We start from the raw sequence: 26,645 nt of genomic DNA on the forward strand, positions 1-26,645 counted from the left end.
AGTAGTTGTAAATTTACTTCCTGATAAAAACTTTTGTATATCTCCTCCTCGTTTGTGTTTGGCGATAAATAGATTTTTTTTTGTATAACCCTGTTATTTTTACTTTTAATATATGAAATATTTTTAGTATTAGTTTTCTTTTTACATTTGAGACAATAACTCATTTAATTATGAGAAAAATTCCTGCAGAGTGCAAAAACATTTTTAGTTTCCAACATGCACATTTGAATCTTAATTTTTAAAACATAAAGAATCCTTAGAAATGCCTTCACTCTCTCCTCCATTTATTTAAGAAAACAAAAAAATGAAAAACTTGAATTAAAATCCATATCTTGTCGATGTCAATAGTCTTGTCGAAAGTATTGCAAATAGACTTGTCAATTCTTTGTTTTCCTCCTCGGTGGGTTGAGTTATTTTCTTTAATACCCCTAATCTTTTTTTAATCTCACTGGTTTCCATATTTTGATATTTATTCATTCTCTCTCTTTCCTCCCTCTCCTCCCTCTCTCTCTTCTCTCTTTCTTCCCTCTCTCTATCTTCTCTCTCTTCTCCCTTTCCTCCTCTCTCTCTTCTCTCTTTCCTCCCTCTCTCTCTCTCTCTCTCTTTTCCTCCCTCTCTCTCTCTCTCTCTCTCTCTCTTTTCCTCCCTCTCTCTCTCTTCTCTCTCTCTTCTCCATCTTCTCCCTCTTCTGCCTCTTCTGCCTCTCCTCCCTCTCTCTCTTCTCCCTCTCCTCCTTCTCTCTCTTCTCTTTTTCCTCCCTCTCCTCCTTCTCTCTCTTCTCCTTTTCCTCCTCTTCCCTCTCTTCTTCAACTCCTTCCTCATCCCTTATTATCCTTGAATCGCTTACACCCCATAGAATATCATACAATAATTCATCAGGATTTCTTGTTATTCCTGTATCCAAAATAATTTTTTTACAACAGGAAACCAATAAAATTTCTTTTGAATTTCTACAAGAGCCTTACCTTTTCTTAACTTTATAATTTTTTCATTATTTAACATTCTAATTAAATCTAAAGTTGTCGGTTTATCAACATCAGCATAATGCCAATCTTTTATTGAAAATACCTCATTCTTATGTTGTAGAACATATTTATTAAAATACCGAATACCCTTTTCTTGAAGGTATGCTTGGACACAGAAATAATAATTTTATTGAAGCCTTCTTGCTGTCATTTATGTATTAGAAATATATGTTAGAATAATATTATGGCACGAAACACCTCCCCATCTTCCCATAGTTAAATCATTTTGTATTTCCTTACTTATTATATATAATCCTGTTTTTTCTGTTTTCATGATATAAACAAGGGCAAAACCATTATTATATTTACCCTTATTAAATTCTTTTATTTGTTGTTTACTAATCGTGGCCCCACAAAACTCATTCTCGATACCAAGTGGATAATATTCTTCCTTACGAGACTGGTCATTTAAAATTAACCTCAAAGACCTGGAACAATTAAATCAATCATACCCCCATTGTTCTATTCTCATACAAACGATACGCCCTTCTTTATAAAAATTTATTTTAATTCGAACTGTGAGTTCTGTATGACCTGGAGATAATATCAACACTTCTGTATCTTTGGAATACACGGCCGTTTTATTTAAGGATATATATTGTGATAAATCGCTTAATCTCACCAAGTCATTCGCGTCAGTCGGGCTTGGATAATTTTAAATTATAAGCATTTTTCATGTTAATATTTTTGGTTATATTATATTTATGCCGTTCAACCTGTGCCTTTGTGTAATAATTTGATAAATCAATATCCAGTTCTTGGGATACACCAAAGATAGAACCATCTTTACCAACATAAGTCATTTATATTAGATTAAAAATAATATCATAAAATTTTTTATTTTTGTTGAGTTGAAATAACACATACAGACATAATTGACCACAACACTTGGAATTTAATTCTTGGACTTGAAATGTTTGATAAACACCATTCTGTAAGAATTTTATGACTTCAACAGGTGGTGGAAGACCAAAACTATCAAAATAATATTTGTCTTGACTATTAAAAATACAAACCCAATGAGAACCGTTCCCATTATTATCTTCTAAGTTCATAATAATATTCTTTGTATGTTTCGGCACATTTGTTAATTCTTCTCTAATACAAACAAACACATTATGAATTTTTAATTTCTTACAATATTTGACAAGTTGTAAATTTGATGTTGTATTCTTTCCAAATTCTTTAAACCACTCATCAATGCTCATTTATTTATTAGAAAGATATAATCCATAACCTCTTTTCGTTAATTTTACACCTGCTTGTGCAATAGAAGAAAGCATATCTCCAACTAACAATCTCGCTTTATCAGGCAGACCTTCAAGTTTTTCAGCAAAATCTACAATTACACCACTTCCACTAATTTGTTTCTCCAACTCTTTGTTATGTCTTTCCAATTCTTTTTGAGCCTGGAGTTGAGCCTTCCTTTCGTTGGCAGTTTTCACCGCTGTTGAAATACCACCCGTCAATGCTCCAACCGCACTTAAACTAGCAAAGGAATTAGAAATGGGAGAAATCCTCCACTCGTCTCTCTTATTGAATATTTTTTCAACATTGGTTTTGTCATTTTAATTTTAAGTGAGCCAGTGTCATTCAAGATTTTAACCTGTTCTCTTGTGAGCAAAACATCAATTCTTACTGCTCCTTTTCTCTGAATTGTATTAACGTTAATCGTACAAGGCTTTTGATTTTGAACACAAGATGATAGTTTATGAAGATTGATTTGATTAACATATACTCCAGTTGGTACTTTGCCACTCATTTATTTAACAAAAAATTATGTGAGACTAATCATCACACCATTATCTGTAATTCTGTTTCTTCCAAAAGCAAACAATATGTATCAACTTCTTCACTCTCTCCTCTTTCAATGTATAGGGAAGTATCCACTCGATTAGACTTTATAGTTTCCTTTTGAGCGCTCAGGTCAAACGCATAGATTGTATACAAACTTTTAAATGCTGTCATATCCAAAATAGGTTCTTTATTTCCATTACTTTCACACACCTTTTGGTAAGACTTGTATGCTTCAGCAAAATCATTTTTTTACCAATTAATTTCCAATCTATCTCGTGGATAAAATGTTCCATCTAGAGAAACGCGAAGTTGTTTCACCTTAGCATTATTCTTATCAGTCGCAGTATCACCATCTGGCTTTTTAAAAATGATCCACAGATATCGTGGCTTTCCTTCCAGAACACCCAAATTCCACGTGTAAGTAGTTTGGTTGAGTTTAACGTGTTGACATCTTCTTTTGAGGTATGATACACTGAGTGGTTTCTTTGAGTTAAGTCTTCTATTCAACATCTCTTCTGTTTTAAGATAAGGAGTATATTCACTGATATACCAACTCATTTCCTCAATTATTCTGATCACCAAAAGCATTACCAACACCAAAAAGCAATCTATTTTCATTATCATTCCTTTGTAGTTGAAATCTAATTTTAAGACCATACAGAACTTTATCATGATCATAAAATCCAAATATACCTTTAAGAGGAACTGCCACAGTAAAACTATTTTCTGCTTTTGTATAATGATTATACGCTCCTTTCCTTTGAGTATATCCAGGGTCTGTGTTTGTTCCCATTGACATATCAGGAATAAAACCTTCGACAGACCCCTTTCCCATTCTATCACTGAATGTATAGAGTGTAAATTTCATCATTTCAGATACAGCAGAGACATAATCAACCGCTTCAACTTCTTGTGTTCCAATATACAAATGCACACTATCAAACATTTTCCAGAAGAAATCATTTACAAGTGTAGCGTTTGTGTTATTCCCAGCTTTAGCGAATTTAAATTTACACAACAAGAAACTTTCGGAGAGATTCAAATAGGTTTGTTGATTATTTATTTCAAAACTTTTTGTACCATTCGTATTCCAGTCTGTTCCAGTTATTGCATTTACCTTGAAGTAATCTTCTTTTTTAGTGGAGTTTGAGATAATAATAGTATCATCCAAATCATAGATACTATCAATTGCTTCCATACTTGTATTTATTTAGGAAAAATAGATGTTAAAACTTTTGAAACCCTAATCCAAGTATTCGAATTATTTTCTGTCGTTCTTGGGGGGACAACTGAGTTTTGCCTTTCTTAATTTCTTTTATTGCTTGTAATTTATGAGATTCCTTCTGGGCATCTTTTATGCTCTTTACAGCACCTGCTACATTTCCCACAGCAGAAGCAGTTGAACCAATTAGATCTTTATGTTGAAGAATAGTTGAACCAATACCCATGAGAGTATCAATTATTCCATCTCCTCTAAATTGATGTCCAACACCCCTTTGTCTCTTAGGTTTATAGTATCCTTTACCAAGATACATACCTTCACCCTTGTAGTATGGGGAAAGGAACATCCCATCCCCTGTAACTATTTTATATTTTCCCAACTCGTGTTTCCTCACAATAACCATCGTATTTATTTATTGGAAAACTTCACGTAGGTGAATTCTGATGGATATAACTTCTCCATTAAAAGAAATCATACGATTATCTTGGTCGGTTATCCTAAAATTTACTCTGTGTATGGTTTTTCCTGACACAGGGAGATAAACCAAATTTTTGGGTTCCATATTGAATTTATAACCAATTGGGGTTGAGTATGCGCTGAATGAAAATATTGTATTTGTTTTTTTTCCATCATGATAAGCACCATCAATCAAATCACAGTGAATTAACACCGAATTTATTCCTGAGGATATTTGAATGACATTATCACTGTAAAACGTCCCATTAGTTTCAATCTTTTTTGAGGAGAAACCCAATAACTCTCTAAATGAATTATCAATTGTGAAATCAACCTTGTATTTATTTTTAACTTTAATCGTTGATTTTGAAGTATGTTTTTGAATGTCTATAACAATATTTTTTGGTTCATCACCCTGTTCTTTCATAAGACGAGCAATTTCGGAAGATATTTGAGAAATCTCATATGCTCCGGGTGAGACTGTTATCGTTTTGTATCCACTTCCCGGATTATAACTAAACTTGTCATTTTTCTCGGTTATATTAAATAAGGTATTATAAGTTTCCATGGACAATAAAGATGCCTCATATTCTTTTGTTGTGTCAAGTTGTAGTGGGTATGGGAATGAAGATGTGTGGTCGCTTGTTGTGAAATTGAAACTAAGGATTGTGCTTCTCATCTTATTTAATATGAGATAAAATGTCTTTATATTGATATTTATTAATTATTTTCATCAACTGGTCTACAATGGCTGATGCTTCATTAAAACAATTGTTATTTCCAGCCTTCTTACTGCCTAACAACAATAAGTCTGTTAACTAATTGTGATGGGTCATTTGGAAGAAAACTAACACCTGAACCAAGGATACTTAAAGCCTGAATAATGTGTTTCTCCTTCTCATTCTTCCTACTTTTACCAGAAAGAATAACCCTATAATTTAGAGTGTTCAGCAGATCAATATATACTCTATCATCATTATTTTTCATATCCAATGGTTTATCAATATACTTTGACTCATCCCTCACAGTTGAACCTTGTCTTCCATCTTTTGTGAGAAGAAACATTAATCTTGGAGTTAGTTTGACAGGAGGTTGAGCAGAACTCAAGAACCTTAATTCATCATTAAATATCAATACCTTTTCTTGAACAAGATGAAATATTGCTGGTTGTTCTGTTGGAATGAGTCCTGCTTTGGTTTTTGAATCCGCTGAATATTCATTGTTTTGAAGAGCATTCACAATATAATCAGGGGGTCGATTCATCTCTTCCAGTTGTTGAAATAATCCTTCATCATCATATTCTAATTCTCCAATATGCTATAATTCTTCCTCCGTCATTTTACTGAAATATTTTAACATTTGGAGCTTTCTGGGAGTATAATTTATTGTGGGAACTGTGGAAACATCTATAATTTTTTCTTGGGAAGTTTTTAAAAGTGGTTTAAAAATTTTCTCTTCTTTTCTTTCAAATGCTTCTTTGCCCGTTAGTTTCTGTCTGCGTTTCTTCTTTATGTCTTCCTGTTGTTTTACAACTTTTGAAACCAACTCTTGATGTTCCTTAAATCTTCTTGCTCTTTCTTTTGCATCCATTTATTTATTGAAAAATATCATTTAATATCTCATCTTGTTTCACAACAATATATTTGTATTTTTCAGTCGTGTGTTTCATGTAATCCCCAAATTCCTTTTTACTACATAATGTAGAACAATTGTCTCTCCAAAAATTGTTTATATCTATTGAATTTAACTTGAATAAAATAAAAGTATTAGCATTGTTTCTGATGGAACGACGAGGAAGTTGAAAGTACGATTGACTAAGATAAATACAATTACAAGAAGAATGTCTCCCTCTTGTGTAGTAGCTGTCCATTACCGTTTGGTTTCTCTCATTAACACAATCATCAAAGATAACGAGGTTCTTTTTGGATTTATCCAAATCTTGGGGAGACGGTATATCATCCGTATTGTCACTAAGAATACAAGTTATCGGTTTTGATTTCTTTTTACTTCTCTGTGTATCACAAAATAGTTGAATTATATCTTCAATGTTATAATCATTTAGGTTTTTTTGAAGTTTAAATTAACCGATTATATCTTCTTTTTGAAGACCAGCATTAAAACCTTGGGAGAGTAGTTGATACTCTGGTTGAAAACTCGACTTTGTGAAAATTATTAAATTATCATAATCTAAAAAGTTGGGAGTGAGGAGCATCTTTAAAAGTAAGCAGGTTTTTCCACATCCACTTGAACCAACTATGAGGCATCTTAATGAATTTGGGAGATTTTTATGGTTGTCAAATTTTATCTTATTTTCCCAAATGGGTAAAAAATCATTCATTTATATATTTGGAAAACAGGTTATTTAATTTATTATTGGCTTTTTTCGAAACTCTATATTTTATCCTAAGTTCAGGTTTAATTTCAAGATAATCCATTATTTTCTTTATGCAATATCTTGTGTTGATATTTCCCTGAAAATCACATCCATGAATAATACACAACAACAATCCTTTGAACATTTCTCTAATACGTTCAGTTTCTTCCCGTGTAAGGAAAGGTGTGTTATCACCCTCGTACTTTACATTCATTTCTCTAATCAATCTTGTAAAGTAATTCATTTTTGGTGTAAATCTAAAAGAATTATTTTCCTTTTTATATTTTTGATTATCATTAATTAGAAGATAATCACAGAATATACATTGTTTATAGGCTTTTGACTCTGTGTTTAAACCCCGTCTTTCACACGCAGGACAATTCTCAAATTTGACATATGGAGAATCATGAAATTCAAGAGGCTCAAAATCGAGTAAACTATTCATATTTATAAAGTAAAACTTTACTTAAACTGAAATTCATCTTCGATATCATCTTCGATACTTTCAGAATCATCTATACTTTCATAACTATCGTTTGAACACAAACTCTCAGTGTCATAACTATCGTTTGAATGCAAACTCTCGGTATCATAATCACTCTCATAATCTTCAAAATCTTCAATTGAATATTGACTCATATTTAATTAGTAGAAAAAAAACATTACCATCGATATGGATATACATTTTTTCATTAACAGATTCAACTGCTACATTTTTTATATTAAAGGTAATTTTAAAATGATCCTTAACTACAATTGAACGAAATGTCATTTCACCTGATATATTAACATCCTTTATTTCATCAGGATTTATATATTTAGGGTTGTTGAAAAAAATACAAATTTCTCCTTGCATATTACAGATGGTCTTATGTTTTCTTTCTAAAGCTTCATCCATAAGGTTTTTATTTTTTGATACCTTTTCTTGTTTCATTGCTTTTTCTAGTTTTGAATATATTGCCAGAAGGAGAGGAGAAACTTTTGTTAGAGATACCTTAATTGATGTTCTTCCAGGTATACTAAAAGCCCTTCCACTGAAGTAAATTGAAGAACTCATCATATCCACCATAATTGTTTTTATCCAATAGTTGTTATATTTATCTTTGTTCAATTTTACATCCTTGACATATTTCTCAGTATCTTTAACAAATGAAGAGATTGATTGAAACTTGTCTTTTGTGTCTTGAAACATTGTATTTATTAAGTGAAAAAGTTGGAGGATAAAATGGTTTTAAGCACAGATTCACCTGTAAAATAAATGAAATTTTCATCAAGAAAACTTTAGTTTAAGCACAGATTCACCTGTAAAATAAACAAAATTTTCATCAAGAAAATTGTAGTTTAAGCACAGATTCACCTGAAAAATAAATGAAATTTTCATCAAGAAAATTGTAGTTTAAGCACAGATTCACCTGTAAAATAAACGAAATTTTCATCAAGAAAATTGTAGTTTAAGCACAGATTCACCTGAAAAATAAACGAAATTTTCATCAAGAAAATTTTAGTTTAAGCACAGATTCACCTGTAAAATAAACGAAATTTTCATCAAGAAAATTTAAGTTTAAGCAAAGTTTTATGATATAAATATGGTGAATACAACGTACTGCGATGTTTGTAATCACGAATATAAACATTATAGAAAACACCTCCGAACCAACAAACACACATTTAATCTATTTCATAAAAATATCTCCTCTTGAGTTGGAAAGAAAACATTGTGATATCTGCTCAAAGGATGTTTTGAAGAGTAGTTATAATAGACATCTTCAATCACAAAAAACACAAGAAAAATGAGTTTAAAGTAAAGGGAGACTATTATATTGAAAACACTGATGGGGCATTTAAAGGGCATATAAAAATAAGGATTTTTCAATTTGGAGAACCCGGTCCATCATCAATAGTTGAATCAATTGAAATAGTGAAACCCGATGTTGAAAAATTTATGAAAAAGACATTAAAAGAAATGAAAACTTTAAAGTTTTATATGGGAGTGAAAATGAATATGAAAAGACAAGATGAAGAACAAACTCCTTATATGAGAACAGATCTTCATTTTATAACATCATTTCAAGATTTTTTGAATAGTGGGGTTTATGAAGAACTATCAAGACAAGAGGAGGATGTTGATAATACAGTGGTAGGAAGTGGATTCAATATTAAAAAAAATCATCTTTTTAGATATACACATTCTAAAATCAAACCCTCTTAAAGCTTCTTCTTATATTGAATTACCAAAAGAAATAAAACGAAAGAAGGCAGTTGTTAATATTAAGAATAATGATAATAAATGTTTTCTCTGGTCTGTTCTTGCTCACTTACATCCACCAAAATGTAATTCAGAAAGAGTAAAACAATATATGAAATATGAGAATACCTTGGACATTAAAGATTTTAAATTCCCAATGCCACTAACATATATTCCTAAATTTGAGAAAAAGAATAATCTTTCTATTAATGTATATGGATTAACGGATACAAACAAAGTTCAAATATTAAAAATTTCAAACAACTATAAAAATGAAGAAACACACATTGATCTTTTATATTTTAGTGTTGGAAAGAATTCACATTACACATACATCAATAATTTATCAAGATTAATCTCTTCTCAGGTATTCAGAACAGCAAACAAAATATATCCTTGTAAGCGATGTCTTAATTCATTTCATACAAAAGAACGATTAGAACAACATTCAAAATATTGTAGTAATCATAAATCAGCTGTAATTACAATGCCTAAACCTGGTGAAAAGATTTCTTTTGAAGATTATAATAAATCTATCATGCACCCATTTGTGATATACGCCGATTTTGAGTGTATCCTTAAAAAGATAAATACTGCTTCTCCTAATCCAAAAGAATCATAAACAAATAAATATCAAAAACATATTCCTTGTGGTTTCTGTTATTATATCAAATCATCTGTTGGAGAAAAGTATAACAAACTTGAACATTATAGTGGAAAAAAAGCTTCATAAGAGTTTGTAAAACGATTAGAAAAGGATTGTATAAGACTCACTAAATTAATGAAAGAAACAAATGAACCGATGAAATTAACCAAAGAAGAAAAATTAGAATTTAGAAAGAACAATATGTCATATTTGTGAGGGGGAAATTAAGGAGTCTAAAGTTAGGGATCATTGTCATCTTACTGGTAAATATAGAGGTCCCGCTCATTCCAGTTGTAATCTTAATTATAAATTACCTTCTTTTATTCCAGTCTTTCTTCACAACAGCGCCAACTATGATACACATCTATTTATAAATGAACTTTCAAAAACACCAGGGAATATTTCTGCCATAACAAATACAAGTCAAAAGTATATTTCATTTACAAAAATGATATTCACAAAACCTTTAACTCGTATTAGGTTTCTAGATTCTTACAAGTTTATGGGAACACCACTAGCCTACCTCGCATCAAATCTAAGCTCCACGGACTCTTTTCCAAATCTTAATTCATTCTTTCCAAAAGAGGAAATTCTCACTAAAGAGGAAATTCAGATTAAAGAGAGAATTCAAAGTAAAGAGGAAATTCGAATTAATGAGGAAATTAATGAAGAAATTCTAACTGAAGATGAAATTCTAATTATAAAGAAAATTCGAACAATGAATGAAATTCTAACTAAAGAGGAAATTCTGATTAAAGATGAAATTCTGATTAAAGAAGGAATTCTCACGAGAGAGGAAATTCAAACAAGGAATGAAATTCAAAGTAAAGAGAAAATTCTTACAAGTAAGGGAATTTATCCTTATGATTATATGGATTCATTTATGAGATTTAAAGAAACACAACTTCCTTCAAAAGAAAGTTTCTATAATAACCTTTATGAAGAAGAGATAAGTGATAAGGAATATAAACACGCACAAGAAATATGGAAAATATTTAAGATAAAGAACCTTGGAGAATATCATGATTTATATCTAAAAACATGTTTTATTGTTAGCTGATGTGTTTGAAGCTTTTAGATCACTCTGTCATAATAAAAATTGTTATGGATTAGATCCTGCCCACTATTTCACAGCTCCTGGTTTAGCTTGGAGTGCAATGTTGAAAATGACAAAACAAGATATAGATTTAATCAGTGATGTTGATATGCTTTTGATGATTGAGAAGTCCAAGAGAGGTGGAATATCACAAGTATGTTCAAAAAGATATGCTAAAGCAAATAATAAATATCTTCCAAATTATGATAGTGAAAAAGATAGTAATTATTTGATGTATTTTGATGCTAATAATTTGTATGGATGGGCAATGTCTCAATCTCTGCCTTATGGTAAATTAGAGTGGGTGGAAGAAAAGGATTATGAAAAGGCTTTGATGAATATTGTTATTTCTTCTCAAGAGGAATTGAATGACGAAGAAGGTGGTTATTATTTTGAAGTTGATTTGAGGTACCCGAGTGATCTTCATAATAAGCATAAAGACCTTCCTTTTGCATGTGAGAAAGAAACCCCAAAGAAAGAATGGTTCAGTGATTATCATAAAAGTTTTAATATTAAAGGCAAATCTACAGAAAAGTTATTAACAACATTCTATGATAAAGAGGGATATGTTTTGCATCAGAGAAGCTTAAAACAGTTTTTGAGAGAAGGATTGAGAGTAGCTAAAATTCATAGAGTTTTAAAATTTAAACAAAGTCCTTGGATGAAAAGTATATTCAATTCAATACAGATATGAGAGCAAATACAAAAGTAAAATTTGAAGGGGACTTTTATAAATTAATGAATAATGCTGTATTTGGAAAGACTATGGAAAATGTTAGAAACAGGCAAAACATTAGATTCGCAACATCTTGGAAAGAAGCTTCGAGATTGATAAATAAACCAAGTTTTGAGAGAGAAGAGGTTTTTTCAGAGAACTTTTCTGCAATTCATATGAAAAAGGAAAGTATTGTAATGGATAAACCAATTTATATTGGAACAGCAGTTCTTGATTTATCAAAGATATTGATGTATGATTATTTGTATAATGACTTAAAGAAAGAGTATGGTGAAAATGTTTCATTGTTGTATATGGACACTGATAGTTTTATCCCAGATATAAAAACTGATGATGTTTATAAAGATATGAAGAAAAATATTGGAGTATATGATACAAGTAATTTCAGCAAGAAGAGTGAGTTATTTTCCAAAAAGAATGAAAAGGTTATTGGTAAGTTTAAGGATGAGTTGGGTGGAAAAGTAATGAGTGAGTTTATTGGATTGAGAGCAAAGGCATATGCTTATAAGTATGGTGATCAGATTGATAAAAGGTTAAAGGGAATAAAGAAATATGTAATAAATAAATCAATAACTTTTAGAAATTATTATAATTGTTTGATAAATAAGAGAGAAGAATATAGGAAAATGAATACAATAAGAAGTTATAAAAATAACATATATAGTGAAGAAGTAAATAAAAAGGCATTAGGAGCCTTTGATGATAAGAGATTTATTTTAGATAATGGAATAGATTGTGTTCCATATGGATATTGTATGATAGAGTGAATAGAATAGATTGTGTTTTAACGATGGGAAGATGGGTTAGGGTTTTTTAAGGGCTACCGCCGCGTTTTTTTCGCAATATATAAATGGTCAAACCAAGTATTAATCAAACTAAAGAGTGGAGAAAATCTCAGTCTTGGTATATAAATGGAAAACATAATGAATGTGAAAAATATCAAATAAGTCTTATTGAAAAAATAACTAAAACAAAGGTAAATAAAACAAATAAGCGAATCAATTTAAAAACTAGTAAGTTAGAGGATGTAAAGAAAAAAATGAATATCCTTGAATGGACTGAAAACTTTGATGGTTATCAATTGAACAATGAAAAAACAATTTACTATAATCTCAAAATGATATGTGGCTCAGGAGGTGGTCAAACAAGAGCATTAAGAGAAGTTTATCATTTCGTAATGGCACAAAAGGGGTATCTTAAAAAATATAAAGATTCAAATGTTTTGTTTTTCAATATTTTAGATGGGGATTATTGTGCAAAGAAAATTAAACTATTGAAGGAATTTGAGAATGAACAAATGTTTATAGGTTCAATGAATGAGCTAAACAATATGCATCGGTTATTTGATAAAGTGTCCCGAGGCTTAGACGTTTCAGATATTTCTTTAGAATCACCTTTAACAAATCACATTACGACTTTACTACTTGAACAAATCTTTATCTTGTTGCATAGGTTATTTGAATAGAGAACCCCTAGGTTAAAAGGGGAGACAAATAAATATACCTTGGGCTAAAAAGGGGATTTATTTTTTAGGGAAAAAAAAAAGAAAAATTTCATCACTGAAAATCCCCGATTCATTTACATGGGGAAAAGTGAGCCAGAATCAGTATTCTTACCCTACTCATATGCAAGTATGACGTCATTAAAAAATAAAAATAAAAATCACGTATTCCCCCCATGAGGAGTACTTGCCATGTGCCACGTTTCAATTTTTTTCCAGAGTGCAGTTTGAGAGATACAGAGGTCCAATGTTTTTCTGGGTCCCCCCCCCCAAAATCGCTGCCACACCACGTGACCTATGATGTCATAATTATCGAGAAAACATTCTACATGAGTTGTTGCTCCTGCAGTGAAAATTTTGTCTCAATCCGGCAAGCTGTTTTGGAGAAAAACACTAAAGTTCGGTGCGGATAAAGACAGACAGACAAACAAACAAATAAATGGACCCAAATGCAATATCTTCTCCTCCGGCGAGAGTAAGAAAGAGCACTGAGAGTGGGAGGGGGAGCTTTCGATAAACGGGACTATCATGAATGACATGCTTTCCAAAGCATTTACACTGAAGGTATTCAAAACCTACTCCAACAGGACAAGTGTGTCAAAAGCAAAATTCCTTAAAAAGTCATAAATTACCATACATGCTAAATGCTCACACATTACCTCATTGGGAGAGTGGTATGCAAGTGGGGCATGAAACCCTTGCATTGCAGGAGCGACGAGACTCAGTGGACACACGGATCATGAAAAGAACGACTCGGTATTCCTGTTGAAAGCAATGTACTAACATTCCATGGCAGTGAAGCTTTCACATTACATTGATGCAGCGGTGGAAAAAGCTGCAAAGACACATGAAGTTAAACAATGGAACAACAGAAATAAAATAATAGCATCGACAAAAATAGGACCTCTGTCCTGAAGCTCTCCTGCATCAGGAGCAAGTCACTCCTACCCCCCGCAGACCCTGAATTTTTTATTGTCATGAAGAAATTTTGGTACATCAAGGGTGATGAAGGTTGTGGTTAACTTTCAATGAAATTGTGTGTGCAGTTTGGAGAAAAGGAAATAATTTGGGCGGGGAGGGGGGTTCAACTCCCCACCCCCACTCCCCCCCAATCGGCCCCCTTGATGAGCACAGATTTTTATGCAGACGATAAGCTTTGGTACATCACAGGTGAAGAATGTTGTGGTCAAGCTTCATCAAAATTGTGTGTATATTTTTGGAGAAGATAGCAAATACCTGTTTGGATGGGGGGGTCAACCCCCACCCCCCCCCATCCGTAGATCCCCTTGATGAGCACAGATTTTGATGCGGTCAATTAACCTTCGTTAAGCATCAGATATTAAGCTTGTGGCCAAGTATAATCAAAATTGGGTGTTCGGTTCAAGTGATAATGACTGAAGTGTTTTGGGACTGACTCACTCACCTATGGACACTGCCCAATTGCATCAGTCACTGCCTGACTAAAGTCCAGGTAAGCTAAAATGGTTTATGTCAGAAAATTAAAATATTATTGAGATATTCGACATGAAGAAACAGGCCCACAACACTAGAATTCTGGCAATAACTCGCCTACTCTTTGTGAAAGACACAGGGTCACCCTTGCCATTCACCGAGTCATCTGGATTAACATCCATCCAAGTGACGACGCACACATGGATGCCTCGCCCTTCCTGCAAAACACCAGGGTGACAGCTTATAGTTGTGTCGGGATTCAAACCCAGACTAGATAGCTCTGAAATGAGTGTGTGTACCTCTAAGCTCTAATGCCAAGCCTGGTATTGGCTTAAGATCTTGGGGTCATGAGTTCAATCCCCTGTCATGCTTTGAATTAACACCAGGTGGTTTGACTCAAACTGTCATCCTTCTGAGGTCATCAAAATGAGTACCAGCTTACTGGAAACAGAGGGCACTGCATGCACTCCCAGCACAGCTGCACTCCCATCAACGATGCAACCAGAAGCCACAGGCTGCATTAAAAAAATATAATGATAAACTATATTGCCACTCCTTTGCACACAAGATCTCACAAAAACATTAAAAGCAAGTTTACAAAACAGTTCACATAAATTAACTCTAAGTTAACAAGAAGCATGCAGAAGTACCTGTCCCCAGTGACAGGAAAAGTTTAAATTATTTCATGGACTTAAAAGGTTAATTATGTTGCACTCAGAGCCAAAGCTCTAAGCGACTTATACTGCCCACCACAAAAAAAATGTGGTGAAACGTTGGGTGGCAGAGATTGAATTTGTCTGAAGAGGGCAAAATACCCTTGCAAAATAAAATATGGCATCAACATCACTCATGCCGATTCCCCGTCATTTCAAAAGTGAATGCTTAGCTTTTGAAACTCAGCGTGGGAAGCAGCCGCCGTAAACAGGAGACAGCCGAACATCCGGACAGGCACCACGGTTCCCAATACGTATATAATGACTAAAGGAGATGACTTCCCTTCCAAGGAACTACAACACAGAAGGAGACCATTCGGCCCATCAAGCCTGCACAATGGTTGCCAACTGACAGCTTTTTGTTGTGTAGTCAAGGCTCATGGAAGAAAGAAAGAAAGGGGGTGAGAGAGAGGGAAGGGACACCAATAGCAGTGTTGAAGGACAAAATAAAGGGAGACTTGAACAAACAATGGGTGTAGGGAGGAATGGGGTGGATATGCTGGATACAGAAAGAAACATTCCTTTCCTCCCTATGCCTGCCTTCTCTGTCTCTCTCTTCCTCTTTGTCCCCGTCCCCTCCCTTCTCTCATCTCTTTCTGCCAATACATATATATATATATATATATATATATATATATATATATATATATATATATATATATATATATATATATATATATATATATCCATGCTCTATCCTTTTATAATGTTGAGCGCAATCTGTCACAGAGCTATGGTGCCACCGAAGCAGCTTCTTGAGCAAGAGTTATACTGGGTAGTTTGCCATTGCCTTCCCAGCAGTAGATCAGGTAGGAAGTTGTTCATGGTACCGGCAAAAGCTCACCTACTCTTTGCTAAGGACACTGTGGAGATCTTTAACATCCAACTAATGTCGGTGTACAGGACACCTCGTTTAATGTCCATCTGATGAACGGCACACACATTGATGATTCACCTAGTCTGTGAAACACCAGAATGACAATTTATAGCTGGACCAACAAACAAACCCAACATCAAAACAAACCCAGGCTCGACAACTTGGAGGCGTGTGCACGTACCTCAAGGTCATCCTGTCAGCCCAGGTCGTCTCTTAATGCACTGTTAATAAACAAACTGTAATCCCATGTCATATTTATACGTTTAAATATATCTCATTTGGTATAATACATGTCTGCAGGTTTTGCCTGCGTATGGAGCTTTTCAAACACAGGACCAGAAGCGCCCGCTGGATACGTGAGACAGCCGAATGCACACACACCACGCTTTGCATTATATAATAGATCTTGGACCATGAGATAGAGATATTTTGAGTGGTTAAAACTTTTGCGAATCAAAAGTGAACTCGTACCTGTCAGTACAATACAAGACACAAAAAACGAATTTGCTACCTGTGGAGGAAAAAAAATAATGTTTTATTAAATGCAATAACATATTTACATATAGTACAGAGAAACGTATACATAAGTTGAATAACATACCGATGCCTTTCCAGCTTTAAACAACCAAGAACGTACAAGTTTTTAAAATATGAAACATTTCAACATTGCTAATGTCTCAAAAAAGGAAAATGAACAAAAAGACCATGAAATGAAATTGGACAGTCAAGTAGGCATTAAAGTGTTCAAATAATGAGATCAAAGAGTGCAACACAAACAATTGGAATTAAAACCTTGGGATAACTGACCACTACTTTAAATGTACAAACTGAAAACAATAAGCAGATGGCATTCCTCTTTTCTTTTCTGTTTTATTTTATTTTCCCCCCTTTCCAACCATCTAACATTTTTTTTCAATAATGCAAATTTATATTCGAAATAACAAGCCTGTAATAATAATTTCAAATGGTCGATAAGTTTTGTACGAAAACAAACGATTATCTTTTTGGCATCGCTTGGCACGCTTCTTATAGATACTAACTAAACCTTCACAGTGAACAATGCCATCACGATAAACCCAACTTGTAACCATTGCAAAGGGAAGCGTGGAAAGCATTCCTCTGAAAAATATACTGAAGCAACATTCAAAGCTCATCGAGGTCATCTCACATGGAAAGAATAATTCATGCTTCTTGTAACCCAAAACTTTCTTTGTCTCTGCCCAGGTGCAACAAGCAATGGAAGAGTGTGCCCGATATTCATATCTTGTAGGAATAAAACCTGCAGTGTGGGTGTGGCCCGTGCATCCGACTCGCCCATCACAAAATGGATCGAGCCATTTTTCAGAACTAGCGTCGTCTGCGAAGTAGGCGGGAAAAAATCCCAGGTGACTTGTGCAATTTTCCTTCACGACCCCCAGGCAGAGACGAGTGGTCTACAGTTTCATCCCTTTCTAACTCAGATTGGTCCAAAACCTCAAAGCCCTCTTCTGCCTCAGTCGCTCGAAACACCTCCGTACCTTTAACCGATCGAGCCGATTTTTGCTGTGAACCCTGCTTCTTTCTGCCTAGTCTCGGAAAGCGTCCTTTGGAGTTTGTGGGAGGCCGCCTTTTCGGTTTTGGGGGCTCGGCCTCAAAGCCAGCCACACGATCACTGCCGTTAACTATTCCAGACGTGCCCAGTGCTGAAATTGTGCTCCTTACCACAGTATTGATTGCAGCACTGACCAACTCATTCGTAAGTGCACCAGAAATTGATAACCCGGTAGTCTCATCACCTTGTTTGTAGTCTTCTTCTTCCAGACATTCCTCCAGATTGTCCGAGAAGTCATCGTCATAATCGCAAGTGTCCGTATATTCCTGTCGAAAATGCTGTGTCCATGCCAAGTCTTCGGTCCTGTGTGTGGGTCGATGGCCATTGTAAGGCAAATCTGAGTCAATGGTATCACGATCAGAGTCGTCATCTTCATAAGAGCGCTCATCACTGCTGCTACTAATAGTGCGTTTACGGCGGGTGGGCCTATCGCACAGGCTGGGGATGCCCAAAGTATCCTCCTCATCACTATCGACAATGACTCCACCACCACCATTATCTGGAATGACGGAAGGAAATTCTGGCAAGTCCCGCATCAAGCTGTCTTCGAGGTCGCTCTGTTGGCTGTGATGTTCCAACTCTGTAAGAAAACAACATGGATTCAAACTCCAATTGAAGTGAAACAATATGTATAGATTAATGGGTTGCACTACGGTAGTCAAGTAAGCATCTTTACACAGGATTTCTTCCTGTTTTTAAAAGTAATGTTCCTGAAGGTTTCCTGGAGCAAGGAAAATGCAAGGCAATTTAATATTCACTCAACAGTGAAGGTCTCATGTAGGAAAATAATTTTGATAACGGTAGCAACACAATAACCTATCCTTTTCAAAAGACACCAATCATTTGATGACGCCCACACTTGATCGACGTATCTGGCCTGGTTTTGATTACCAACAGAAGAGGATCCAAATCTAGACAAGACAGCTGATAATAAACCCAATAATACGACAGCATAATCTAAGAGAGTACCCTCCACATCAAAAGAAGCACAAATCGTACCTTTTTTTTCTCTCCAAAATCACACGACGTAACTCAAAGTTTAGCAGTACATACCGACCATTCTTTAATGATAAGAGCATACAAATCCACCATTATTTAATGATACGGGCAAACATACCCACCATTCTTTGAAGATGACATCTGAAATGAATGCTTTTTTTTATTCCACTTCCAATATAACGAGAATGACACTCGGAAGAGTGCATACCTCTGTTAGGCTGAAGAGTTTACATTTTGTATTCCACCGATAGGTCGGATCTGGATCCAGACCGAAGCCAAAATCTAATCGACTTGTGCTCGTCACCTTCCCAACTCATCCACCAACTGTTATCATAATCTGTTTTTGTCAACTTTTTGAAACACCATGCATGCTAGACATCGTTTTTTGGCCCCATCTCTCAATGATGAAAAATCACTTGGAAATTGAAAAAATTCAGATCCAGATCTTCACGAAAATCTAATCAATTCAAGCTCGTCACACACCCAACCTGTCTACCAAGTTTCAGCCGAATCCATCCATAACTTTTTGAGATATCCTGCTCAAAGAAATACAGACAGACAGGTAAAAACATACCTCCCGTAACTATAGGTAACTATCAGATTATTTTGAAATGTGCATAAACAGGAAAACTAAAACCAGCATTTCAAAACTGTTAACTACCATGTTGCTAAACCAAAATTTTTGGGGTGTGCGATGTCAGAAGCATGTGTTCATGTCCTACATGTTGGAAAGAACGTTTTGTCACATATGCAAAAATATTAGCAATGACCAATTTCTGATAATGAAAAGCAAAGAGGAGTTTTCTTGTCGAGCAAGAATGTCGGAACACAGAACGACATCATGACTCGCGTCATCAATAGTTGCTGTTGCAGTATCAGTAGCAAGATAACAGAAATGTCTTGCAAAAACAATCAGGAAATCCAGGAGATGACATCTGTAAAATAAACTTTGCATCTTCCACCTCACTCTCAGGGGAAAATATTGCAACAAATTGCTTTTTGAAAATATTGCTTTTTAAAAATAGAAGTTCAACTGTAAGTGCAAATTCAAACATTAGATACAATGCAGGTTTTGTGTGAACATCCTCTTCCCTCCTTTCCTTCCTTCCTCTGCTACCTTCTCCCCCCCCCAACCCAACCCCACACATTCCCTGTTAAAAGTTTAAGGCTGTTCCCCATGCAGAGATGATAATGATAATCAGAAAGTCACAAAATAAACACCAAAACTAGGCAGCAAGTTTGTCTTGAGGACATTCTTGTGTTGCATGTGACACGTCCAAACTCATAAATGAACCTTATGTTATCAAAAGATAGAGATAGATAACTACATCCACAGATAGTTATATGATCAAAAAGGACAGGAAGAAGAAAGAATAGGAAAAAAACTAGAACGGCACTCTTCGGCGTTGAGAGATATGCCTTTGCCCATATTATTGCATCATTATACATACTTTTACCAAGTTTGATTTAAATCCCTTGAGCTGTTCTCAAATATCACATTTTTACCTTGCATGTCCTCTGCCCATTTGTCCCCATAATCTAATTAGTTGATATATACATCATTATACATACTTGTACCAAGTTTGACTTGGATCCTTTCAGCCGTTCTTGAGTTGAGGTAATGAAAATGTATCACGGACTATGACCTTTGACCTCTTGATGCCACCATCTAATCGGTTCATCTTTGCATCATACTGTATACTTGTACCAATTTTGGTCAAAATCCTATCACTGGTTCACAAGTTAGCACAGCAACATAATTTTTACCAAACATGACCTCTGCCCTTTGATCAAGATCTAATCAGTTCATCTTGACATCATTAAAGGTCCCCTGACATGCAAAACTTTCTTGTTATTTATATATTAACTTGACCTTCCTGGTGAAGAAATCACCCATGTTTTTTTTTAATCAAAAATGGGATAATTACAGCAATATTTCGATCATTTCTGGAGCTATTCACAACTTGCTATGCCCCACCCCTTAAAAAATTTACTTCAGCGAATCGCAGCGTGACGTCACATACAATAACTTGCACAGAGTGGATTGACTCGAGAGTCGAGATGTCGCGTGCCTTATAAAGTACGTACAAATGCATTTTGCACATGTTAGTGCAATCTCTGTGATCGTATTAATTCCAGTGATCGTTTCGCAAGGGTTTTTAAGAGTTTTAGCCATACTTTCGAAAATGCCTGCAAGATGTATTGTAGCAGGATGCAGCAATACAAGCAAAGACGGTGTAAGCCTTCATTCCCGAAAGATGATAATCGTCGGAGAATAAGGACATCTAAAGTGAAGTTGAAGAGGGGAAACTGGAAAGGCCCCAGCGACACGAGCATCATTTGCAGCGACCACTTCGAAGACAGTGACTTTGAGCACGGGCTCGATTCATCCCTCTATTCATCCCAACCCCTCATTCCTCACACACAGAGACAACAAATTCTGCTTCTGAGCCGTGTATGCACAACAATCACGAGGCAATTATTTATCCCTTGACTACCTTGTTGTAGTCGTGTACAAATCCAATACATGTATGCACAATAAAGGGCTATACCATGTACACAAAATATAAAATGTGACTGTTGAACCTTTCCATTAAAAAAAAAATTACAGGGACATACAAGTAAAATACTAACGATTAATATTGCATCATTTCAAGGTGCAAGGAGATCATTATAAAAATCAAACTATGTGAAAAACCTGCACCCACATTTTGCAGCTTATTGAAATGTTCGTTGAAAACAGCCTGCTGGGATAGGTACGATTCCACATACATGCAAGCCAGGTATGGCTGCACTCGACATCATGGGTTTATTCTAAAGTGAAGGTACTGCTTCCATTGGCTTGCTATTCATTAACATTTAGCTAAAATGCTGTAATAAAAGAAAAGGGGAAAAAATGTTTGCACAATGATGAAAGACAAATTTATCTGTCCTATTACACGGCCTCATAGCCTCGGGACTCTTACGCATTGACTTATACATTGTGTGCATGCTAATACAAGTTACTTGTCAACTCTAGAGTCTAGACTAGTCCGATAAATCCGTCGTCCGTCCGACGAGGCCGATAAATCTGACATGCTGTGTAGCTTTATTACTTACGAAATCAAAAGATTTCGTAAGTATATTGATGACTTCCATCATCTGTTTGTGTGTTACTTACGAAATCTAAAGATTTAGATCTAAAGATCGAAAGATTTCGTAAGTATATTGATCAGTTCCGTTTCTGTTTGTTTGTTTGTGTGTTTGTTATCTTGCCAAAACGAAGTTTTTGCAAGATATGTTAGTTAGCTTGTATGTTTTTTACTTACGAAATCTAAAGATTTCGTAAGTATATTGATGACTTCCGTTTCCGTTTGTTTGTTTGTTTGTAGGCACGATAACTCGAGAACGGAAGAAGCTACAATGTCAAATTACACCACGTGATTCAGAAGGGTGATGGCAAGTGCTGATTAGATTTTGGTCAAAATCGGTCAAAGGTCAAGGTCACAGTGAGGTCAAATATCCGATTTTTGATGGCTTGGTACAGATAACTCGAGAACGGAAGAATCTACCAATGTCAAATTACACCACATGATTCAGGAGGGTGGTGGCTCGCGCTGATTAGATTTTGGTCAAAATCGGTCAAAGGTCAAGGTCACGGTGAGGTCAAACATCCAAAACATTCAATTTTTGATGGTTTGGTACAGAATCATCGTAGAAACTTCTAGTTTGCGTCGCTACCTTCTCGAGAGACAGCTTTTATTAGACAAGGTCAGAGGTCAAGTTGACGATTTCGTAAGTACCAGTCTCTGACTGCTTGTTACTTTCGAAATCTAAGGATTTCGTAGGTATATTGATGACTTCCGTTTCTGTTTGTTCGTTTGTTTGTTTGTAGGCACGATAACTCGAGAACGGAAGTAGCTACCAATGTCAAATTACACCACGTGATTCAGGAGGGTGATGGCTAGTGCTGATTAGATTTTGGTCAAAATCAGTCAAAGGTCAAGGTCACAGTGAGGTCAAATATTCGATTTTTGATGGTTTGGAACAGAATCATCGTAGAAACTTCTGGCTTGCGTCGCCACCTTCTCTCGAGACAGCTTTTATTAGACAAGGTCAGAGGTCAAGTTGACGATTTCGTAAGTACCAGTCTATGACTGCTTGTTTGTTTGTGTGTAAGATAACTCGAGAACAGAAGAAGCTACCAATGTCAAATTACACCACGTGATTCAGGAGGGTGATGGCTAGCACTGATTAGATTTTGGTCAAAATCGGTCAAAGGTCAAGGTCACACTGAGGTCAAACATAATTCCGTAAATTAATGTGGAGAAATGGAGTATTTTTGCTTCGCTCGACGTTACGAGTTCGTTTTAGCTTCGATTTTTGCGATCGCTTAGGACGCTTAAAACTCGGTTGTCGAAATTCTGGTAAAAATCGGATGTTTTGGAGACGTTTGTAAGATTGTATAAAAAATATTTCACTTGACGAGTCACGGGTCGTCCCATGATGCAGTGCGCTCGAGCAGACTCATCGTTCACCCACGTAAAGGTTTTCCGTGTACGCGCTGACGGTGTTTTCGATAAAGATGGTGTTTAAAAGTCATTTTTTATTCCGATAAAGGTTATAGTCGCATGCCTGACTCGCTGAGCCGTCGGATTATGTAAAGATTGTTGGTGGATGGCCGAATATTACGGTTTTGTGAATTCGATAAAATAATATTGAATAATTGCGTGGAGAAATGGAGATTTTTGCTTCGGTCGACGTTACGAGTTCGTTTTAACTTCGATTTTAATTTTGTCTTCGGTTTTTGCGATCGCTTCGGATGCTTAAAACTCGGTTATTGAAATTCTGGTAAAAATCGGAAGTTTTAGAGACGTTTTAAGATTGTATAAAAAATATTTCACTCGCGCGTCATGGGTCGTCACGTGGTGCAGTGCACTTGAGCAGAGGCGGCGTTGATCACGTAAAGGTTTTGCGTGTGCGCGCTGACGGTGTTTTCGATAAAGATGGTGTTTAAAAGTCATTTTTTATCCCAATAAAGGTTATCGTCGCATGCCTGACTCGCTAAGCCGTCGGATTATGTAAAGATTGTTGGTGGATGGCCGAATATTACGGTTTTGTGACTTTGATAAAATAATATAAAATAATTGCGTGGAGAAATGGAGATTTTTGCTTCGGTCGACGTTACGATTTTTGATGGTTTGGTACAGAATCATCGTAGAAACTTCTGGTTTACGTCGCTACCTTCTCCAGAGACAGCTTTTATTAGACAAGGTCAGAGGTCAAGTTGACGATTTCCTAAGTACCAGTCTATGACTGCTTGTTTGTTTGTTTGTAGGCACGATAACTCGAGAACGGAAGGAGCTACCAATGTCAAATTACACCACGTGATTCAGGAGGGTGATGGCTCGTGCTGATTAGATTTTGGTCAAAATCGGTCAAAGGTCAAGGTCACAGTGAGGTCAAGCATCCAAAAAATGATAACTCGGGAACAGAAGAAGCTACCAATGTCAAATTACACCACATGATTCAGGAGGGTGGTGGCTCGCGCTGATTAGATTTTGGTCAAAATCGGTCAAATGTCAAGGTCACAGTGAGGTCAAACATCCAAAACATTCGATTTTGGATGGTTAGGTCCAGAATCATCGTAGAAACTTCTGGTTTGCGTCGCTACCTTTTATTCGACAAGGTCAGAGGTCAAGTTGACGATTTCGTAAGTACCAGTCTATGATTGCTTGTTTTATTATTCTCTTTTCTTCATTGTTTTCTACTGGCGCTACATGACTACAGCAGGAATAAAATAGATAAAAATGCAACAGAACGTCAGATTTATCGGACTGCTCGAGACAATTGTCGCAAGGTGTGTTCTGCACACAAATTTTCATCGTATCCGGACAGCGAGATTGCTTCGTATTTATGCGCGGAGAGATACGGCCGATGACATGCGCTGGCCTTGTTTGTGATTAATTCGCCGCGAAACAACATGTCCGCTGCGCTGTACTGTTCACGTCACCTCACTGAAATATTTCTGATATCGAGCAGTATGCAAGTCGAATTTACATTTAATAAATTACGAATAGGATTGTCTAACCAGTTGTTATTTCCGAGTCTTCCTTCAATGTCCTCCCGATCATTATGAACTCCGGGAATTTCATCACCATTTTTCTCTGCTTGTCCTGCTTCGGGCTCGAACTGCTAAGGCCGTACTTCATTTCCAGCTGCCTGTACTTCACCTCCCGCGACTATGTTATCCGACAATTCTCCATGTGATTCAGACCAAAATCCTTCATTTCTCACACTCACTGTCGTTACCAGACAAATCAAAGTCCATGTCATCCATTATTCAAAACCAAATGTTCGATTTTTTTGAAAGCAGAAATGAACGAAGCGATTGAGTCGACCAATCAAATGTGGAAACCCACAGCAAGCCAATAGAATCACGTTGACCACCAACCCGAGTAATTTACGTGCAGCTTTTGTAATCCTGCAGTTGAATAATGTTGGTTACGCCCCTTTCAGGAGAATTTTTAGGGGCGTTCCCGAAGAAGTTTGTTTTTTTTAATTTTACATTTTACAGAATGAGTATCGTGAAAAAATTGTCAGATCTGAAATCACGATGAAAAACTCCTCTAGGACATATATATATATATATATATATATATATATATATATATATATATATATATATATATATATATATATATATACACACACATACATATATACATACATATATATATATATATATATATATATAAATATATAAATGAAATTTCAGTACTTTTGCATGTCAGGGGACCTTTAAACAAACGTGTTCCATGAATGGTCAAAATCCCATCACTGGTTCACAAGTTCACAAGGAAAGATAATTTTTGCCTAACGACCTCTGACCTTTTGACCCCAAAATCGAATCAGTTCGTTACATCATTATACATACTTATATCAAACTTGACTTGGATCCCTTCAGCGGTTAAGTTATCGTGGAAAGAATAACCTATCATGGACAGCTGGACGGACAACCTGAAAATATAACGCCTCCGGCGACTTCGTCGGCGGAGGCATAACCAGAGTTGGTGTCAAAGCCACCCAATGCTCGCCTGTTTATACATTTATCGTTTTTAAAAGACTCGTCTCATAATTAATGTTTTATATAAAGCATCGCAGTGAAGTCTGATCCAAATAATTTTAAAGCAATATATGTATTTGTATAATGCAATCAGTAACAAGAGCACAAGTGAGCACAATATACGCCCAAACAAGAAGGTAGAAACAGAATTGTGCTACATTGAAAACACCATCTGGTTTCCATGGCAACCACTTTAGATGAGGAACGTATGTCACGACACACCGTCTCCACAGTCTGTACCTATGTACCAAATATGAAACGTGAAAGTTGAAAACTTTGGGAGTTAGAGTGCGGACAGGAACGGATGGAAAACAGCATCCTGGTTGCCATGGCAACCACTTCAGATGATGAATGTATGTCACGACACAGTCTCCACAGTCTGTACCTATGTGCCAAATATGAAACGTGAAAGTGGAAAACTTTGGGAGTTTGAGTGCGGACAGTAACGGATGGAAAACAGCATCGCAACCACTCTAGATGACGAACGTATGTCGCGACACATCGTCTCCAGAGTCTATACCGATGTACCAAATATAAAACGTGAAAGTGGAAAACTTTGGGAGCTAGAATGCGGACAGGGACGGATGACCGGTTTCACATAATGCACCCCGATATATATACACACACACACACACACACACACACACACACACACACACACACACACACACACACACACACACACACACACACACACACACACACACACACACACACACACACCGGGCGTATAAAGAAGTGGTGGATAAAAACATTAGAAAGGAAAAAATAACTTGCACCAAAAACTTTAACATTTTCACTCTCACGCTG

The 26,645-nt window shown here is 35.6% G+C and overlaps 1 protein-coding gene and 1 long non-coding RNA gene across 3 annotated transcripts in view; both read right to left on the reverse strand.

The window, feature by feature from the left end:
- LOC147029828 (uncharacterized) overlaps nt 1-15,756 on the reverse strand; it is a 35,230-nt gene extending 19,474 nt beyond the window's left edge. The window contains exon 1 of the long non-coding RNA XR_015056107.1: nt 13,758-15,756. This is a non-coding gene — a long non-coding RNA (uncharacterized LOC147029828). The remainder of the gene's footprint in view (nt 1-13,757) is intronic.
- Nucleotides 15,757-16,655: 899 nt separating this feature from the next.
- The window catches only part of LOC147029830 (reticulophagy regulator 3-like), a 58,656-nt gene continuing 48,666 nt past the window's right edge, over nt 16,656-26,645 (reverse strand). For both annotated transcript variants that reach the window (XM_085873195.1, XM_085873196.1), the window contains one exon: nt 16,656-18,311. In XM_085873195.1, coding sequence (XP_085729321.1) covers nt 17,488-18,311 — 824 coding nt within the window. In that variant the 3' untranslated portion in view covers nt 16,656-17,487. The remainder of the gene's footprint in view (nt 18,312-26,645) is intronic.

This window comes from Eptatretus burgeri, chromosome 3 (genome assembly GCF_056783735.1).
Source record: "Eptatretus burgeri isolate ZD-2024b chromosome 3, Ebu_testis_v1, whole genome shotgun sequence".
NCBI lineage: Eukaryota > Metazoa > Chordata > Myxini > Myxiniformes > Myxinidae > Eptatretus > Eptatretus burgeri.